We start from the raw sequence: 20,749 nt of genomic DNA on the forward strand, positions 1-20,749 counted from the left end.
CGCAGCAAAGAAATGGTAAGCGATGACATCACAAACTATTTCCGGTGGGACAGCCAATCACTTCGGTTTTGCGGCAATGACTGCACTTGTCAGCAGGGGGCGGTGTTGGGCGAACCCGGGCTGCAAAAATACAACTTTAGAATTTTTTAAGGGGTTTCCAAACGCATTTTCCACAGGAAGCCATCCTCGATTCGATCATCGGCATGGCGATGTGTGACAAAGGTGTGACACTTAAAGCTTAGTCTGTGTGTGTTTTCACGAACTGCGCGCGAGTGTGAGAGATTGCGTGAAAGAGGAGCCGTTGCCAGAGTGACCAAAACGAGGGTCCTTTGCTTTCATCGCACCTCGCAGTTGCGATGTACGCGCGCTTCAGAGCGCGTGCCCGTATGGGCACAGTAAAAGCGCATCCAGCAAGTCTCTTGGTCGGATGCGTTAATCCCGATTGATGCACAGCTTAACCCTGGTTTCTCTCTCACGCGCGCACGCACACCAGATGTCCTCTCACTCTCATCACCTTTGAGCAAGCCCCCTGTGCGAGGGACTGACGGGAGGAACAAAAAAGAAAAAAAAAAGAGAGAGAGCGAGAGATGAGAAGCCGGAGGATGGATGAGTGTCACCACTAGAGCTTCAGAAAAGTCTCGTGGAGCCACAGGCAACGGAGCGGCACAGGACCGCAGAAGAACAACAAATTGGGGAGCTCCTCCTCAGTCGCCGGCGATACATCCGTCAACAAAAAGACGGCAGAGTAGAAGAAGAAAAAGGCCGCGGGCGTCCTCACCAGGACCGGACCCGGTGAGGCATCTGTAGACAAGAGGCGGCGGGAGAAGAAGAAGAAAGTTGGGGCTTCCTCCTCCTCACTTCTTGGCCATCTATCTGCAAACCGAAGAAGAAGCAGAGAAAGTTTGGGGTTCCTCCTCAGCAGGACATCTGACCACGAAGCAGCGTTTCGCTCACCGAGGTTGACAATGAGGTCGCGCAGCCAAAGTCCGTTCCCCTTGTGGGCGCCGCAGATGCTCTTCATATGATCCGTGGCGCCGGTCACGTCCTCTCCGGGGAAGCCTCCAGAATGTTTCCACTTGTTCTGATTTTACTGCCGTGGCTCGCCAGGGGTCAGCTGAGCGCCGACGCCGGCAACGTCAGCGATTTGCTGGACGCCAGCTCGCCCGAACCTTCGAGCGCCTCCTCGGACCCGACGGGCGGCACGGCGGGTACCTCGGAAGCTCCGCCGCGGGACGACTGGTCAGCGGCGGAGAGCTTCCTGTACACGGGGGACTCGTCCGCCGCGGGGGCGGCGCGCTGCTCCCGGGCCTACAGCGCCCCCGCGCAGCCGGGGCCGCTTCCCGGCGGCATGCGCGCCGCCCTCGGGCCGGCCCTGGACGCGCTGGCCAACGCGGCCAACTTCCTCAACATGATCTTCCAGGCCAGCGACCTGCGCGAGAGCTCCGTTCCCGAAGACATGGAGTGGTACCACGCCCTGGTCCGAGCCCTGCTGGAAGCCGGCGGGCCGATCCGCCGGGCGCTGCTCACCTTCGACTGCGATCCCACCGGCGGCGCCCCCCGACTGGTGCTGCGGGCCAGCCGCGGCCCCCCGAGGGGGGCGCCCAGCGTTCTCCTCCAGGACTTGTCCAAGACGTGGGGCCGCCTGCACCCGCCGCCCCCGGCCCCGGACGACGGCTGGTTCCGGCGCTTCAAGTTCCCCGACCCCGCGCGGCCGCCCGCGCTCGCCAAGAGGGTCCTGCTCAACGACCTGAGCACCTTGGAGACGCCCAAGTGGGGTCGGGGCGACAGCTACGTGAGCAACGGGAGCGGCGTCCGCTGGGGCCGCGCCCCTTACCTGGACTGCAAAGACGGCCGCTTCGCGCCCGGCTGGATGCTCACCTTGTCCGCCGCCTTCTATGGCCTCAAGCCCGACCTCAGCCCCGAGTTCAGGTCAGCACGCCACACAGGCGCGGATGCAAACCGGCAATGGCCGAAATGGGCTTTTTCCCCGTAACGCCCGCCCTCTCTCGATGAAGTCGTCCGTATCGTCGGCGTAGGCGACGCCGGCGCAGTCGCGAGTAACATCCGACAACACTCGGATCTTTTTCGGCGACCGTCTCCCCTCGCGCGTCCGCGCGGAACAAAAGAAGAATCAACAAACGGTCGTCATCTCATTAACCATTCAGTACCAGCCAGTTCTGGACCAAGTCTGAAAAGATGTCTAAAAAACGTCTTTGGGAGTGAATGAGTTTAAAGAATGGCCCGTGTCATTCGTCAACCATTTTTGTTGTCTCCTCGGGATGCTGTCGGAGCTCCTCAAACGCGATCGTGAGATGTATATTGGAACCATTACGCCCCGCCACGACGACATTAACGGTTAAAGATGTCGGGCCGAAATGGACCATCTTCAAAAAAAAACCTGGATGAAAAACATTTACACACGCATACCGCAAATGGACATTCGACATTAGCATAGACGTTAGCGTAACTCGAAACCTTCCAGCAACTGCGACCGAACACACCCGGGAGCAGCAACACAGACAAACGGGGCGGACGACGACACTCACGGGCCAACGTTTTGAATCCCGACGCGACACGGGGCCCGTCTCCGCCGCTCCTTCTTGCTTTTAGCCGCGCCGCATTTCTCGCAGTGAAGCCCAGCGCTGCCCCGGCGCGTCGCCAAAGACGTGCACCTCTCGCCTGCGAAATCTGACAAAGCCGGCAAGATTGATAGCGTGCTCACGGAACGAAGGTTGCAAATGGCGATGAAGATGTTTTGAGTGTGCGTGTCGGTGTGCGCGGCCGCGTAGGGGCGTGATCCGCGTGGACGTGGACATCCAGGACATGGACGTGGACCAGTGCACCACCCGGGACGGATGGTTTGCCGACACGCACCAGTGCAACCGCACCAGCATGGAGGTAAACGAGTTGTGCTTTTTCTTTGCCGCCTCCCACTACCGTATGACAATGTGGCGTACTAGCGGAACAATGACATGTTAGCCGTCAGCCCAAACTGTGCACTCGTGGGCAATTGCGTGCGAATACTACTGCTGTGACGTAGTAAAATTCGACTCGTTAAAAATTGAAATAAAATGGTGAGGCCATTTCGAGATTGGAAAAGAAATCGTCGGATCTACAAAAGAACTCTCAAATGAGCAGGAGTTACCGGATGCGCTCCCTCTACCTGTCAAGAGGCGAGCGGCGGCATCGTGGAGCAACTGGAGACGCCTCACGGAGCATTGTCTGACTCCAAAGTCAAGTGCAGGACAGTCATCCGGGCGAGATGTGACAAAGATACGACCGACTGTTTCCAAGTGCTCCTGAGACCGCCGCCTAAGATGAACGAAGCCGGACTTGACAACGGTTGCCGATTGGCCGCTCCGATTTCAAATCACTGCCCCGTTGAAGACCTAAGTTTGAGAGCATTGGCTAAAGCTAAGGAGCCAGGGGGCTCGGGTCAGCAGCTGGGGTATACTGGAACCGCTCCAACGTGCGATGTGGGCTTTTTTTGGTCCTCTATTGCCTTTCACTACGGTATGACGTAAGTGTGCACTAGTAGAACAATGACATAATACTAGTGAGGCAAAATGGTGCATCAGTTGACAACGGGGTGCTGCTAACGCGACTTCTTACATAATAGTGCACCCATATGCACTTGGTTCGCACCCGTAAGGCCATTCAGGGCATGAGGTAGAAGAACCTTGTGATCCGAATGATGTTTTTGTTTTGTTTTTTCCCCCTCTACTGCATCGATGTCAAAGTCAAGGCCCGGGGGCCAGTTCCGGCCCGCCACATCATTTTAGATGGCCCGCGAAAGCAATTCATCCGCTTCAACTTCCATGATCCTTGCTAAAATCATACCGGCCCACCGAGGGAAGATGTAACCCGACAAAAATGAGTGTGACACCCCTGCTCTACTGCCTCGGGCTAATAGGACATTTCTGCGCAATCGAACCTGCAGGACACACGAGCACAACAGCGTGCTCGTCCAGATGACCTCCGCACACGAATACAAGCAATACGCGAGATGGTAACTCGTGTATCGCATTTTTGTATGTCATTCGCATTCGGAGGTCATTCGCAGTACTCGTAGTTGAGACGAACTGAATTTACAAAAGTCAACGCGATCATGAAAAGTGCCAAAGGATTCGAACCCCGGTTGGACCCATTCATAACTCCAGCGGTGAGTGTTTTGCCGGCGATCTATTTAAAACTAGCGGCCGCAGATGCTCTGAGGGATTACGACGTTAATCCAGCCCGCTGACACGGTTTCTCTCCCTGGCAGAGGTCCGAAAGCAGAAGGAGGACAAAAAAACCTAAAGCACCTTTCGAAAGCTCCCGTCCTACCTGTGAGGCTTAGCGGATACAAAAGCCGACGGAACTTGTTCGCATTTTCAACACTAATGTTAGCCACATTAGCTTCAAGATTTAGATGCTCAACAGTTTGTTTTTGCCGTCTTTTTGGTTGTAAATAAATGCTAAGCTAACTTACTTCTTTTCAAGCAACTTTAGCTTCTTGTTTCAACCGGCCAGCAAAGGCTAAATCACATCAGATGCCCCCGCCCCGCCCAAAAAAGTCCTGTTTTTGTGCGCGTGTGTGTCGTACGGAACGGCGACGCTCACTATCTTGGCTTAGCTTCAGCGCAACTGGACTCAACAAACACTTTTTGGAGACGTTAGCTTTTTGTTTCAATCAACAAATGCTTGCTACCTGCGTTATTTTTTTCTATCTTCAGAACACAAAAAACGTCATCCAGAGATGAGCCAACTCTCTCAACTGCAGCGCAGCAGAATTGATCAAACACTGGATTTTTTTTTTCCTTTAGCAACGTTAACTTCTGGTTTGACGTAACAAAGGCTTGAGAGCCATCGCTTCAGACGCAACAAAGATGCTTTTTGCCATCTGTTGTTTGTCCGGAGTCAACAAAGGCTAATTTAGCGCAAACGCGGAAGAAGAGCGTCTAAAATGGCGGCATGTAGACGTAAAGGACCCGAGTTAAATTATATAATAATAATGTAATCCATTTCACTTTAATGTGCAGCGCGCGCCATTTAAGAGAGGGGCGGGGGGCGGGGGGTGTTCAGGACTGTACTATGTGTGTGCGTGGTTGAGCAGGAAGGGGGTGGGTGGGGGGGGGGGGTCTTCCTTCCGAGAAGGATAAAACACTCAGCCCTGGTTTTATATATCCATCTAGCCTTTAACGTAGATTAACAGACAAGTCCAAAAAGTGCGCGCGCGCGCGTGTCCCAGCTGCATCTGCGTTGATTTATTCATACTGTATTCAGGTTGACATGTTTTGAATGGCTTCAAAACAAGACATCAGTCATCTGAAGATCAAAAGAGATGAGTCACAATTCTGATAGTCAGATTTTTTTGGTGCAGTTTTATCAGAAAAAGTTGCATTCTCTCTCTATACACACACACACACATATATATATATATATATATATATATATTAGTGCTGTCAGTTTAATGCATGATTATTATTGGCATTAATTTAAAGCAATTTTAACTCGATTTTTTAAATCGCGAGATTAATGCGGCACCAGGCCACAGCGGATGTTACGTTGCTCTAAAATAAAAAAATGTGCTCCAAGTTTGAATAACTGAAAAATGTCAATGTAAAATTGAAAATCAAAATTGTTGTTTCAGTAAATATTTGAATTTTGCACAAAGAAAACTGATCCACGATTCCATGTTGACGCATTAAAATGGGAAAAATAGGAGAAAAAGAAATCAAAGGAAATTTAGAATAGATAAAAATCTGTGATTAATTGCGGCTAATTATGAGTTAACGATGAAATTATACATTTGATCGCGATTAAATATTTTAATCATTTGACAGCACTATTTTATATATATATATATCAGTGCATTGAAAACAATTTTTTGGGAACCCAAAACGGCAACAGACACGGTCGGGAAGGCAGCAAAGCCAACTTTTAGTGACTCGAGCGGTTGAAATGTGTCATGTTGAAAATGGCGAAAAAGATAAAAAAGTGAATTGTTGCTTTCTTGCTTGCTCGGCATAGTGCGTGCCGATCGGCGGGCGAGGCTTCCGGCTGGGTCAGTACTGCTGCCGCTGCAAAGACGGATACTACAACCCGGACGCGGCCGATCAGGACGCAGGTACGGCACGGCCGGCGAGAAATCCCGTGAGAAGCGCGCTTCCGCTTGGGCCGTTTCCAAGGCTGCGGCTTCCGGCCGAGCTTCTCGCATGAGGGTTTCAGGCAATCAATTTGGGCTTCGAGTAACATTTGAAGGCCGAGTAAATGTTTCCAATTCGGCTTTGCGGCTTTTATTAGGGTTTCGAATCGGCTTCGGTTAAGGGATTGAAACAAGGGCTCGGGTTCACAAATCGGGTTTGCGGTCTAGGGTAGGGTTCAAAGCCGAAGTTAGGGTTTCAAATCGTGGTTTTTATGTCCGATGGACTGGGGCCCATAGACCCCATCAAATCATGGGTCAGGGTTTCAAATAGGTTCGAAGGGTAAGGGGATTTCATTCGGGTTCGAAGTCCGGGGTAAGGCTTCAAACAAGTTCTTGGTCTGTAGGGTTTCAAGTGGAGCACAATGCAGGTGTCGCCCATAAATTCCATGAGATCAGCCTCAGTTAGGGTTTCAAACCGGAGTTGAGTTTGAAGCTGGGGTTGGCCCGTACGCTCGGGGGAGCCTCAATATCCTATCGATCCAGGCGGGCTGTTTTTTTCTGGTTTTGTTTTGGTTCCTCCCAGATGCCAGCGACGACGGTGGCGGCGCCTGTTTCCCATCCTTGCCGGTGTGCGCGCCCTGCTGGCCGGGTTGCGGGAGATGCCGGGACGGCGCCCCCTGTCGGGTGCGGGAGGACGGGCCCCTGAGGGCCGCCGTCATGGCCGCCCAGGGGACCTTGATGGCGCTGGTTTTTGTCAGCATGCTGGCCGCCTACCGACATCGCAGGAACAGGGTAACGACAACCCTCACTTGGGCGTGGAGCCAACCCCCGTTTTCCAACAATGTATTGGCGGTAAAAGCTCTGGTTGTTCAAGGAAAAAAAACAGACGGGTGACCCCCGCAAAGTGGTAGGGCACACTACTTTCCTCTAAATGGAACTCCTCTACTTACCCCGACGTGGTTCGTCGGCACCAAAATGCTGCAATTGCTCACTTCACGTCGACATCGTTCCTTGGCATCAAAGCGCCACCTTTTGTCTCAAGGAACTCCAACATACCGCGTACAGTTTCTCGACCCAAAAGATGCGACGTGACATTGTCAAAGCACTCCGAATGAGAACGGCTCATTTCACTCCCAAGTAGTAGATTGGCACCAAGATGGCGGACACGCGCGAATTTTGTCCAAAGCAGGGGGGGAGGGAATTTGGCTTCCTCCAGAGCCATCTCCCGACGATGCCCCTCTCGCGACTCCAACACACCTCCGACTCGAACCATCGGCTCATCGGCGAGCTCTGTCAAAGCCTGAAACGATCGCGCTCTATTGAATCGGGCGTGTTGGGAGTCGGGGGAGAGGCGAAACGGGTCAGGATACGGCTCTGGCGGAAAACCAAGCTCCTCAATGCAATTCGACACCGTTCCTTGACGCCTCGAGGCAACGACTTGCGGCTTTGGCCCGAGCGCTGAAACGAAAGGAAAAAAAAGAGCAAAACGGCGACGATGTACCTCGGCCATATGCTAGTGTGTTAACGTTTGCTTTCCGTCTTCTCAGAGGATTCGTGCGTCGGGCCTCCTGTTGCTGGAGGCCATCCTCTTTGGCTCGCTGCTCCTCTACTTCCCGGTAAGAAACGGCGAAAAACGGAAAACCCAACTTTGTGCCAAGTGGGCCGGGGCCTTTTGAGTCTCGCTTTACAGGTTCGGATTTCAGCAGGGCGGCTCGGGTTTTGAAGGTCGGGCCTCAAAATTGAAGATGGCGTTGAAGTGGGGTTTCCAACAATAATCGGGGTTGGAATTTAGAGACACGATCGGGGTATGCAAGTGGGCTTTTTTGGGGCAGGGTTCTTTGTGGCCTTGCTTCAATCAGACCTCACTGGCAAGCTCAACATTTGTGCTGATTAAAAGGACACGTTGGGTGCACGCTTTGTGCTTGTGCGCTATTAAATCATCTGCCTTTGCGCTCACTTTTATTTTGGGGGGGGTGCTCTAAATCTCGAGTGGCTGGAAGGTAATTGCTGGACGGATTACCGGATGGCGGCTGGCATGTGAAGCCAGATCGGTTTTGACAGCTCCTGTCCGCAGGTGTTCATCTTGTACTTCAAGCCGAGCACCTTCAGGTGCATCCTGCTCCGATGGGTCCGCATGTTGGGCTTCTCCATCGTCTACGGCACGCTCACTCTCAAAATGTACAGGTTAGATCAGTGGGTGTGCGTGTGTGTGTGTGAGATACCTCAGAAATGTCCTGGAGCGATTCTGAACTCCTTTGGACTTTGAGTTTGGAGTTTCAAGGTGGAGTTGTCGTCGGCTCGGTTGGGTTCGCCGCCTCTTTTGAAGGAGAAAGCAGTCGGCTGTCTTCCAGTGAGCGTGAGCTTCCCCCCGTAGGGTTCTGAAGGTGTTCCTGTCGCGCACGGCCCACCGGGTTCCCTACATGTCCAGCGTGCACCTGCTGAGGATGTTGGGCGTCATGCTGATGGCGGCCAGCTGGTTCCTGTGCGCCTGGACGGTGGCCGTCCTCCAGAACCGAGACAGGAACATTCCCGTCATCGTCAGCACCACCACAGCGCGGGGTCAGGGTTTCGACCTTTGCTACCTGGACCGCTGGGACTACATGATGGCCGTCGGTGAGGACGGGGGACGAGGAGGACACCTTAGCCACTGACAGATCAACATGTACTCCACTTGAAGGCCTTTAACGGTCCCGGGCCGACATCCTTTGACGCGGTTGACATTCCTTAGACCACCCTCACTTTGTAGTTCACATTCGCCACGCTACCGTCACGAGCTCCCACTTTTCCTTATTTTTAAAGCCCCACCCTCGTTTGAATGTCTGAGCTCGAAAGCCGAGTCCTCGTACGATTGTCACTGACGGGAATCGCGCTCCCAACAGCCGAGCTTCTGTTCCTGTGCTGGGGCAGTTCCCTATGGGCCGCCGTCCGGCCGGTGCCCTCGGCCTTCCACGAGCCTCGCTACATGGGCATCGCCATCCACAACGAGCTGCTCCTCTCCGCATTGTTCCACCTGTGCCGGTAAAGCGCCGGCTCGGTCCACGTTGCTGCGGATGAAGCGGGCGGGGAACCCGCTTGGAATTCACCTGGTCTGCCACCCACAGGTTTACGTTTCCTTCTCTGCATCCCGACTGGATGCTGCTGCTCTCCTTCGCGCACACCCACGCGACCGTCACCGTGACACTCGGCCTGATCTTCATCCCCAAGGTAAAGAGCACCGGTGGGGACATTTGATCGCTTCAAAACAGAGGGTGGAGCTTCAAGGATTAAACGAAGTTCGGCTCAATTGGTTTCAAAGCAGTCGTGAGTGTAATATTATAAGTGTTCCTCCGTTTAAAAGGGTAGGGAGCGTAAACCACGTGGGGTGCAGTTGCTGTTGTACGTGTAAAATGGTTGGGAGGACCTGATCTGCATGAAGTCCAGTCACACTTTGCCAGAGAAGTTCATCTTTCAAAAACATCATGTGGAGTTGGTGTCAATCTATTCAAAACAGTCGGAAACACAAGAGTTGATCTTTTTTCCAATTGGAGGGTTGGGGGCAGCAACAAAAGACATCAAATGAGATGAAATCCTCTCCCGTTTGTCTCCGTCGTCCGCACAGTTCCTGCACACGAGCAAAGCCGGCAGGGAGGAGATCGCCGCCGAGGTGTATGAGGACGAGGTGGACCTGCGCCGTTCTTACCTCAACAGCAGCTTTCGCTCGGCGTGGAGCGAGCGCAGTGTGGACCCCGATGACTTTCGGGTAAATTGAGAAAGTTGTCGTTTTGCAACAGGACGGAAAGACATTCCAAATGGTCGAGTTCAACCTGAGCAATGAAACCTCTCAAAATATGAAAGCGTGCAGAGCAAAACCGTAAATGCCCCATAGATGAACAGGACTCTCATTTTCGCTCCCCCCTCCCCCAAAAACATTGTTCTTCGCCATCTTACTTTTCCTCTGATCTTCCATCCATATTTGCCCTCCCTCCCTCCTACTCACCAGGATGAGCTCAAGAGATTATACGCCCAGTTGGAAGTCAACAAAGCCAAAAAGATGACGGCAAACAACCCTCACCTGTCAAAGAAGCCGAGTTCTCGATGCGCCTTGGGTCGATCAATTATCAAGCGTCTCGCCGAGATCCCGCTGAGCCGGCGGTGCAGTCGCGAGGACCGAGACGGATCCTTCCGGAGCAGGAATCACTCCGGGTCTTTCAGGAGAACCCCAGACAACCTCAGCATCAGGGGTTCCATGAAGTCCAGATCCCCATCGCTACGCAAGTCCCAGTGCGATCATTATTTCATGCGGGAGAGGGACTCTTCCTTGCGAGGTTCCTCCAGGCTCGGGGCCGACGTTGTGAAAAGATCTTCCCAAAGATCTGAGACGGACTCTTTCGAGATGCGCCCGGCAGTCTGCAAATCGGTTAGCGCCCAAAATCTGACCATCGATACCAATTTCTTGCACCTCCCAGATCACACCAGGCTTCACAAGTCGTGGAGTCTCACATCCACTCACTCCATGGAGAACACGTCCAAGGGCAACGGATCCAGCCTCTCCATTGGCGAACAGACCAGGAGTGCGCTACAGTCGGAGTCTTTTGACAAGGCTGAGGTTTGTCCTTGGGAGGTGGCGCAGGAACAATCGGGCGAGAAGAGCCACAAGCGTGTCACCTACGCCAACTCGCCGGAGGACGAGCCGCAAAGTCCGTCCTCGCCGGTTGCTCTCGTCTGTCCCTGGGACCATTTACCGCCTGCGGAGAACGACCTGTCGCTAGACAAAGGGGACGCCGAGTGCCCCGAAGTCCCAGTCTCAGCAAGTGCACCGGGGTCTCCTAGACCCAAAGCCAACAAAGAACAGCGAGTTTTTTCCTTCCGGAACCCCACCACCAAGTGGCTCTCTGTTAAATCCATCCTGGCATCGGTGGAAGCGGCTGGCAAATGGAGCAAGGATGAAACCTTAAATAGAGAGGGCGAACAAAAAAGCCAAGAAAGCGGCTCGACGCCATCCAGGTCGGCAACGTATGGTCGGCGTCCAAGCATGGAGAAGAGGACGCTGCGGAAGAGAAGCATGACAACCGCAGATGGGAAACCATGCCTCGTAAAGCAGAACGCCGTCAGACTGTCCTCTGGGGATTCATCGGACAGGAGTCCCAGAAGGTTGGTGATCGTCAGGTCGGCCATCTATCCGGTAGATGGGGATGACGCGCCAAAGGACGGAACGCACGAAAATCCATACCTGTCCAGGCACAGCAGTAAACGAAGCAGCATCAGCTCCTGCAGCTCGAGGACACCGTCAACTCACAGAAGAGGAAGTAAACGAATGGCAGCACCGGTATTGAAAACTGCCTCAAACACAGATGCTTGTCCACGGGACGGACTCGTGGAGGCGGCAAAGAAGCACCATAGCCTGAAAGCAGACGTTTGCCCGTGGGGAACGGAAACATCCCAACGAACCGGCGTGTGTCCTTGGGAATCTCAACAGCAAGAGACAGTGACAAGGCAGGACAGTGGCCGGGGTGATGCGTGTCCATGGGAGTCCCAAGATTTCCCGGAACGTTCGTACGCCAAAGCGCCAAAGACGCAACTGTCTCTGAAGAGATCCGCTGACGTTTGTCCCTGGGAGGCGGCAGAAACTCCCGTACCCGTCATCAAACAAGATAGCAAGTATGCCGACGTTTGCCCTTGGGAAACGGAGACTGTGTATGAGAACGTAAATCCTGTGCAGACAAAGGGATCCCTCAAGGTACCCTCGCGGCACGAAGCGACAAAAGCCGACGTCTTCCCCGGGGCGTCAAAAGACCAGCTTCCTAAATCTCCTGCTCTGCATCTGGAGCGGAGAATGGCCGAGAGGGAAGAAAGTTGTAAGTGGGACTTCCCAGACCCGCCAAAAATGATGGATGACATTCGTCTTCTGGAGGACGGGGAAGCAGAACAAAGGGTCTCCCCTTCGCAAATGACAATCAAGGCCGATATCTGTCCCAGGGATGCTGGACAACAGGACAAACTGAAGGCCCCACAAAAAGCCATCTTGCCCCTGGATGCCCAAAAAGAGGCACCAAGCGTTAGAGGAAATATTTGCCCCTGGGAGACTGAAACATCAGAGTCCGCAAAAACAGAGCTCTTGAATTGGCCCCAAAACGGCAGACAAAATAGCGGCCGTTCAAAAGTCTGCCCGTGGGAAAGTGAGGACACCGCAATGGTCAAAATGGGGGCATCGCATGGAGGAAGAATCGAGACCTGGAATGTTGGCCACAGGCAGGACAGCGCTCGCGGAGATGTTTGTCCTTGGGAGACAAAAGAACCAAAGGGCCTGAAAAACCAGGACAGTTCTCGAGAAAGTGTTTGTCCGTGGGAGACGGAACAAGCACATTCTGCTCAAAGGCAAGACCAAACAAGCGGAGATGTTTGTCCTTGGAAGACAGATGAGCCAAATGCCCTGAGAAAGCAGGACAGTTCTCGGGAAAACGTTTGTCCATGGGAGACAGGAGAACCAAAGGCCCCGAAAAAGCAGGACACTTCTCTGGAAAACCTTTGTCCATGGGAGAAAGAGGAACCAAAGGCCCTGGAAAAGCAGGACACTTCTCGCAAAAACACCGGTCCACGGCAGACCGGAGAACCAGAGGTTCTGAAGAAACAGGACAGTTCGCGAGAAAGAGTTTGTCCAAGCGGGGTGGAGGAACCAAAAGCTCTGAATAAGGAGGACAGCTCTCGACAAGGCGTCTGTCCATGGGAAACTGAAGACCCAATGTCTGCGAAGGGGCACGATTGCACAAGAGGAGACGTTTGTCCATGGGAAATGGAAGACCCCAAAGATTTGCAACAGAGAGACAGTTCTGAAACTGACGTGGCGGGAGCAGCAGCTCAAGTTCTCAAGAAGCAGGACAGCTCTCGGGCTAGCGTCTGCCCGTGGGAGACTGAGGACACCGCAGTGCTCGAAAAGCAAGAAAGTTTACGTCCCCATGTTTGCCCGTGGGAAACGGGAGCAGCGAGAGGGATCAAAGACCGGAGCGACCCCGGTACTCAGGACTGTCCCGGCGAGATGCCGCACCGGCAAACATCGAGCTTCTCCGGCAGCGACAAAGAAAACGTACCGGAAGACCGGGCCGTAAAGACGGAGGAGCCGTCGGACGAGGCGAAAGCCAGCTTGGCGCTGGGCCGCCGTGACGCCTTGTGCCCCTGGGAGATGGATCCAAGTGGCTCGGGATCCTTCGCGGACAACAACTCTGATGTTTTCACATGGGAGCCTGAGAACATCCCTGAGGAAGACGAGGAAGACGATGCCGAATGCGCCGCAGAAGCGCTCATATTCCCTCCCGACTTGTGACCCGACACCCCCTTTGACGCCACGGCGAGGGAGCCGACGCGACGCAATGCTTTGGCGGAGGCCGCCCCGATGGCACATTTGTGCCGTCACCTTCGCAAAATCCCACACGCCGGCTGAAACAAACTGACTTTTCGCGACGTCACTGACCCCGTCCGTCCCCTCTGTGAAGTTAACTCCAAAAAGTGGCGGCCATGCAAACAAGGGTCATCTTCACCCTCTTTCTTCCAGCTCCCGCCCGTCCCTTCACGCTGAGCCTCTGTAGTGCGGCGGGGTTCATGTCCTACTGTGGTCTGTAGTGCTCATGTCTAAAGTGTGTCATGCGATGATGCAACTGCAATGGAATTTATGTCAATGAAGAATTGATTTGAGAAAAAAAAAAAAAAGTCCTGTTCTGCATTATGTACATAACCAGAGTAGTATTTACTATCGCCGTTTAATCGGCAAGAAGGACTTTGACAACCTGATAGAGTTGCAGTTCCCATCGAACAATATTTGACAAAGCGGGCTGACTCAAAGGTGTTGTTTTCGCGCGACCGTGGGTCCCACGTCACTTTTCATTTTCAGGAGAATATCCGGTAAACATTGGACAGCTGCAGCCCAAAACCATACTTGAAAAGCACATTTGCCATACGGACATGATGATCGCAACCGTTTCATCGCACAGGAGCTTTCTGAAGCTTGCCCGTTTCTTGCAAGCGCGCGCATCCCGGTTCAAATGTATTTGCGAGGTCGCCACCGCTGCCTCACTTTCAAATCGAGCAGACGGGAACATTTTATTTTCACGCGGCATCGTCAAACGAAAGAATCCTTTGCGTTTCTGAACGTCCTTTTTATTGGCTTTCTTTCTTGATGCACTAATAGAAAAGAGAGCAACCAAAAAGTGCTCCGAAAGTTGCCTTTGAGACACATACTTGCACTTGGAAGGCGGTCCCGCTGTGGCCGGAAGGTGCAGCGGCCCCACCGGGTGGCTTATTTTGACCACTGCACCGCCTGGGGTTGGGGAACTCGGTAGGTGAGGGGATCAAATTCTTCGCCGGGCTTTAGCTTCGGACCGGGAATGACGACGGTCTAGAAACGAGGAGCTCAGCTCGGAAAGCGGCCTCGGAGGTGAACTGAAGCGACCGCGGGCGACGATCGGCGCTTACTTTCACGACGGGGTCCTTGGCGGGCGCCCAGGACGGCACAATCTTCCCGTGGAGGCGCCAGCGTCCGTAGGGGTTGACCAGGTGCCGCTCCATGACCAGATATTCCAAGACGTCCTTGGGCTGATCTTCGCCGCCCAGCATCAACCGTCCGAAGCGGTCGTAGATGGCCAGAGTCTGCGGGCGGACGCGGCGTCAACGCAACCGTGCCGACGCATATCATCGGGCACCTCAAAGCTGGTCTCACCTGTCTGGAGTGCACGCGGACAGTCACCTGGCCGTAGAGGTTGCCCTTGGCGACCATGTCGGGGCTGCGGGCGTGGACCACGCGGGGCGCCTCCAGCGATTCCACCAAGCGCCAGCGCAGGGTCTTGTAGCGGTTGCCCCGCGTCATCTCCTGCCGCGGACAACGGACGCACGATGGGCGACGAGTGGCGGTCGGAACGGCACCCGACGGGGTTTGACATTTGTCTTTACACTTGTTTTTTGTTTTGATTCCGTTGACTTTAGTCTCGTCAATGCCGTGAGTTCGAGGTCCTTTTTTGTTCGACGTTATCTTTTAAAAGCGCTTTCTTTCACTTTTGTTTTGATGAGCTTTAGTCCTGCGTTCAGTTTTTTGGACAAATATGGCGTAGTAGTGGAGTGCAAGAATTAACTCTTTCATTCCACAAGACGTACTTGTACATCTTTTTAAAATTAGGCCTCGCCTATCAAGGACGTACTTGTAGAGAGGAGGGGGGTCTGATGCAATCTGTGAATGAGAATAAGCCGTTTGCATTGTAAATCATGTCAAAAAGCGACCAGTAGGTGGCAGTGGTGCCGCACGCGCTTGAAACGCAAGCTTTTCCAAAAAGCTTTTTCTCAGTTTTTTTGCCCAGGAATCACCATTTTCATGAAACGTAGCCATTTTGTAATGCAGATTGCTGAAGAATGGAAAAATATAGAAACAAATGTTTTTTTCTGCTGAAAGAAGAGAGTCCAAACTTAATTTTGGTAGACTCCGTGCAAATATTCTGTGGGCCTTGCAAGATCAGTCAAAATCCAGTCAAACGCTGGGATTGAGGGGGTTGCCCCAGTGAAAATGGCTGGCATTTCATGAGTTAACAAAAGGCCACAACGGGTAAATTGCACTTAAGAAGCAGCTCTTCAACCTTTTTTCTTCCATGTGCCCGCAAATAAGTACATTTCAACTCAACGCTGAAGGCGAATGACAAAGACCGAAACAAAGGACATTCTCGTTTTATCGGCGTGCAATTGTGGTCAAGTCATTTTCATTTTGTTCCGGAAAACGTTTCCATTCTTGTTCGTTTTGATGACTGATCGTAACCCGGGTAGGAGGAAAGGAGTCCTGGAGAACTTACCGGGTAACAGCGCTCCGTCACCAGTGAGTGAAGCTTGTCTTTGTCGAAGCTGGACGAGAGAATTCACAAAAACACATTGAACTCATTCACTCCCAAAGACGTTATTAAACGTCTTTTCAGACTTGGTCCAGAATTGGCTGCTACTGAATGAGTTAAAGGTCCCATGGCATCATAATCCACCTTTTCTCCCCACTGTGATACACATAGCACAAAATTTATAAAGGCGAAAAGAAAAACATCTTGATGCCAATATTTGCACTTTTACCGCATGCAAAGCTTGGCTCCACGTATCAGCGATCGGCTGCCTTGATTTAAAAAATAAATAAATAAAATGACCAAAAATGTGTTTGAAACACAACTTGTGACGCAGAGCCTGTAGTTTTTGCTGACACAAAGAGCCGCCCGGTTTGCACAAAAAAGGCTTCGATGCGCTGGCTGGACAGGGGTGGAGGTTTGACGACGGCACCTCCCATTTGTCCCAAAGCGATTGTGTGCAACATGAAGGAAGCGTTCCCCGTCGCAATCACGTACGTGCACAACGCGTTGTGAGCCTCGATGAAGATTTCCTGGGCTCGTTCGGCAAAATCCTTGGAGGAAAACTCAGAGTCGAACTCTTTGATCTTCCGAATTCTGAGAGGATGACAAGAAAAATATGTTGTGGCGTCCAAGCTTGCAAACGGGGGGGGGAAATAATCCAAAACCGTAAGCATTCCAGAGAAACGATGGCAGTAATACACTGTCGGGTAACGTACTGGAAAGCTATCATCGACAAGCTTAGGGATGGACCGATTATCGGCCGGACCGATTAGCGATGGCGGTATTTGGAGCGTATCTACATTGAACTTTTTTTTTTTTTCATTTCAACGGCCGATAATAAATCCAAAACGTTAGGACCTTCCTGCACTCATTTTTGTTTGAGCTTCAAACAAATCTAAATGAAAGATTTACATTTCGGTCACATCGATTTTTTTTTTGGATTGAACTTTTGCAGACATGCTGCTGGTCCTGGGAGATTCCTGTTATTTTACTTTTAAACAATGATGTCTATTCTTAAAGATTAAGAAATAAATCAATATATCTGCTATCGGCGTCCTTGTCTATCCACGCTGACAAAAAAAAAAAATGGGTCTCTGTCTTCGCGCTTGAATATAAACATTTTTTTTGGCAGCTTTACAGCAGCTCCAATACTTTTTGTTCTTCTACTTTCTTCCTTTCGTAACTTTACGGCTGGAAATTGGGAATTTCTTCACTGTGACACAAATAAAGGTTTTCTTATTCTTATCACCAGACATCCATTCACAATTGAACGCATTTTAAAAGCATACCGTTTCGACATATTTCTGTGTAAGTGGAACATTGTCGATTTTTTTGGGAACAATCAGTTCATTTACGGAAGACCAAAAGCCGAAATGTTGAGCCAAATAACTTCCGGTTCTTGGTTTTCAGCATTTGCAAGGAAATCTGCTCTTATTTCAGTATGGGTTGTGTCAAAATATTTTTCCCGAGCAAATTTTAGGTCCCCGGTGAAAACTGGCAAACTCCAACTCACTGTCGCTCATAACTACCCGTTGATTCCAACAACGCATCCAAGCATATTCATGATGGCAAGACAATCTTACGCCAGCTGCGATGAGGCGCTCTGTCGCAGCTGCTCCGTGCGCTGCTTCAAGCCTTCTTTGGACAAAGAGGAAAGCCGAGCGTCGCCCTCGGGAGGGACGTATGGGTCAAAGATTCCCGCTGGAAAATAGCATGACCAAGTTTCAGAGGGGACAAACGGTAGAACCGTGCCGCTCTATCGTGGTTTCACCTTACACAGCCTAGCTCAAAAGCACATTTTGAAGGAATTGGAGGTCTCTCTCACACACACAATTTAAAAGAGTTGAAAGAGGAGTCACACAGTACCGGTGCAGGCGATGTTGATGGGCCTCTCAATGTACTGCTGCCGGAACACAACGCCAGCAGCTCTTGCCTTGGCTTCCGGGTTGACATTTTGTTTGCCCTTGACACCCACGGCCGGGGGCACGAAAAAGCGCTTCTTGGTCCTCACGGGCACTAAAAGCGGAACGGGGTGCCGTGGCACACCCTGTGAAGTTTCGGAAGCCTAGTGGGAGGATGACAAGTCATAAAATCCACTCATTCATCATTAAAAAAAAACAAAAAACAACAACAATCGTTTTACAGTTCCAACCAGTTGAATGTGTGACATTATTCTTTTTCAATTTCACGTCTATGTCAGTAACCACAAAAATGCAAATACGTATCGTAATATATTTTTAAAATGTTGTGGGGATTTGTCAGAAAAAAAGAAGGATAAAAAAACAGCAACATAATTTTCACACTTAAATTTTACAGAAGCTTTCTCGGGTGACCAAAAACTGGAAACACCGATTTATAGAGGAAAATAAACTGAAACAGTCCTGCCTCTGTTTAGCGTGTGCCTGCCAAGGTGAACACATTCAATGTATCAATGAAATGCACAAAATCATTTGATGATTAGTATTATTATTGTTATTTTTTGCAACGTCAATTTGAACGAAGAGGGTTGAATTTCAACTCTTTATTTCATTTAGGATTTATTTATTCTGGATCCCTAATCCAGATTAGGGATCAAATGCTGAAAGTAAATAGCATTAAAATAATGCAAAAAGATCGGGGTAAAGCTTAGGAACGCAAAAATAAAAAAGCGTACATACTGCAATTGTCGTTTTTATTCATGTCGATAAAGTTGTCCTCGACCTGCTGAAAGTAGCCTGTGTGCCCTTGCTACCTAGCTAATGCTAACGCTACGTTAGCTTCATGCGGCAACCCTAAATCTGTAATTGACGTTTCCATTAGATCACCAAAATGAGCCCGCTTCGCCCAGTCTGGTTTATCGTCCGGCAAAGATGTTTTGTAGGTGGCATTGTCCTCTACCTTAAAGGAGCTCCATGTCGCTCGCTGCAGCACAGCCAGCGTCCTGGTAACGGGTGCCGCCATCTTGATTCCCGTTTAGCAGAAACGGGAGAAAAACTATTTCCGGTAGCGACCCCTAAACGCGCCACTATTTCACGCAATCACGCTATATGAGACAAATTACATCGGTACAATACACGTTATGCAGCAACTTGGGTTATAAAATAGCATTTAAATTAATAAATTACAGCAACATGGGTTATGAAATAGTATTTAAATGAATAAAAGTACTGGTTCACCGGAATCTGAGACGTAACAAAACCAAAAGGGATTTGAGTCACACTTAACAAGAACAATACTCTTTGTGATGACTTCGCAACTTGAAATTTAAAAATTTTAAGGACTCGTACGTCCTTACTTTCGACCAGTGACACGGGTGTCACAGTTTTCACGCCCACAGCATTTTGAAGGAGCTGGCGTGATCTGAAAAAAGGTCGAGCGTCTCTGACGTAAGCGCGCGCGCGCGTAAACGCACGGACACTACAAAAAAAAGTACACGCGTCTTGTGACGTCACTGTGATCGTGGCCGCGCGCACGTGTGCCGACAAAGGGTGAGCACACAAAACTGGCGTTACGTCACACATGCATCTCGCACACTCCGCCCTTTGCCCTCTTTTTCAATTAAGGGGGCGCTCACCCGTGTTTTTTTTTTTTGCATCACAAATGTCACCCTGTTTTAAATATATTGTAATATTTCAGGCTGTGTAACAGGGACAATAAGGACAATAAGCAAAACGACCGTGGATAACGTGAGTATGAATGATTCATTGACGCTACAACACTGTTTAAACCCTTCCGCATCATCCATCCATCCATCCATCCATCCATCCATCCATTTTCTAATCTCCTTATTCTCACAGGGATCGCAGGCGTGCTGGAGCCCATCCCAGATGTCTTTGGGCAGTAGGCGGGTTGAACTGGTTGCCAGCCAATCGCAGGGCACACATAGACCAACACATAGACCAACAATCGCGCTCACACTCATACCGAGGGACAATTTAGAGTGTTCCGTTAGCCTGCCACGCATGTTTTTGAAATGTGGGAGGAAAACCTGGAGAAAGCCCACGCAGGCACGAGGAGAGCATGCAAACTCCACAAAGGAAGGCCGGAATCGAACCCTGCACCTCTGTACTGCGAGGCCGACGTGCTAACCAGTCAACACTGTGCTGCCCATTTATCATTTTTATTATTATTATTAAATAGATGTATATGTCATATAACTGTATACAGTATAATAAATACTGTACATCTTTATTTTGCACTTTCACAACAGCTGCACCTGTAACAAAGCGCTTAACAGAACATTTAACATAAAATAATAGTTCAGAATACAAAACATAAAAAATCGACAATAATTCACTCACAGTTGAATGACATTCCCGGTTGACGGGGGGATGGGTATAAAAATAAAAATACATGTGTGACGGGGGTCACAACTGTGACCGTCTTGACACTGTTCGCTGTGGCGCATAATTTAATAAACTCAATGTATCACTGCATTACGAGTGTAAATACAAAGAATGAAGTCACTCGGTATACTGTACTTAAATTGTGTGTGCGCGCGCGCGTGTGTGTGTGTGTGTGTGTGTGTGTTGGGGGGGGGGGGGGCTCGTGCAAGTGGCCCGAGTGCGTCATCGGTCCTCGTTTTGGCAGCACGTCCAAAAATTAGAGCCCAAAAAGTGCTTTCAGCTATATCTCAGAAAATTCCGTATTAAATTATTCACAGGTGTTTTCAGCACTCACCTGGCACATGTTTAGATTTCATGTGGATCCGGGGGGAAAAACGAAAGTGACTTTCAAGTGAACTGCACTGTGCTGGATTCAATTTTGTTTCAACCATCACGGACCAAAAGTAGTACCAATACCAGAT

The 20,749-nt window shown here is 50.8% G+C and overlaps 2 protein-coding genes across 2 annotated transcripts; one reads left to right on the plus strand and one right to left on the minus strand.

The window, feature by feature from the left end:
- Window positions 1-309: 309 nt before the first annotated feature.
- gpr179 (G protein-coupled receptor 179) lies at window positions 310-13,796 on the plus strand. The gene is made up of 11 exons (XM_086120871.1): window positions 310-1,929; window positions 2,790-2,898; window positions 6,013-6,109; window positions 6,711-6,919; window positions 7,675-7,743; window positions 8,202-8,311; window positions 8,502-8,740; window positions 9,007-9,145; window positions 9,229-9,331; window positions 9,726-9,866; window positions 10,107-13,796. Exons 1-11 carry the CDS (start codon window positions 1,022-1,024, stop codon window positions 13,422-13,424), a joined length of 5,442 nt encoding a protein of 1,813 aa, XP_085976997.1. The 5' UTR covers window positions 310-1,021; the 3' UTR covers window positions 13,425-13,796.
- Window positions 13,797-14,232: 436 nt separating this feature from the next.
- Window positions 14,233-19,004, minus strand: mrpl45 (mitochondrial ribosomal protein L45). The gene is made up of 8 exons (XM_086120873.1): window positions 18,841-19,004; window positions 17,830-18,028; window positions 17,547-17,664; window positions 16,459-16,557; window positions 15,928-15,976; window positions 14,814-14,963; window positions 14,570-14,743; window positions 14,233-14,492 (listed from the first exon to the last, which is right to left on the minus strand). Exons 1-8 carry the CDS (start codon window positions 18,901-18,903, stop codon window positions 14,394-14,396), a joined length of 951 nt encoding a protein of 316 aa, XP_085976999.1. The 5' UTR covers window positions 18,904-19,004; the 3' UTR covers window positions 14,233-14,393.
- Between the last annotated feature and the right edge of the window lie 1,745 nt (window positions 19,005-20,749).

This window comes from Hippocampus guttulatus, chromosome 9 (assembly GCF_054856545.1).
Source record: "Hippocampus guttulatus isolate MCC_2025c chromosome 9, RoL_Hgut_1.0, whole genome shotgun sequence".
Lineage (NCBI taxonomy): Eukaryota > Metazoa > Chordata > Actinopteri > Syngnathiformes > Syngnathidae > Hippocampus > Hippocampus guttulatus.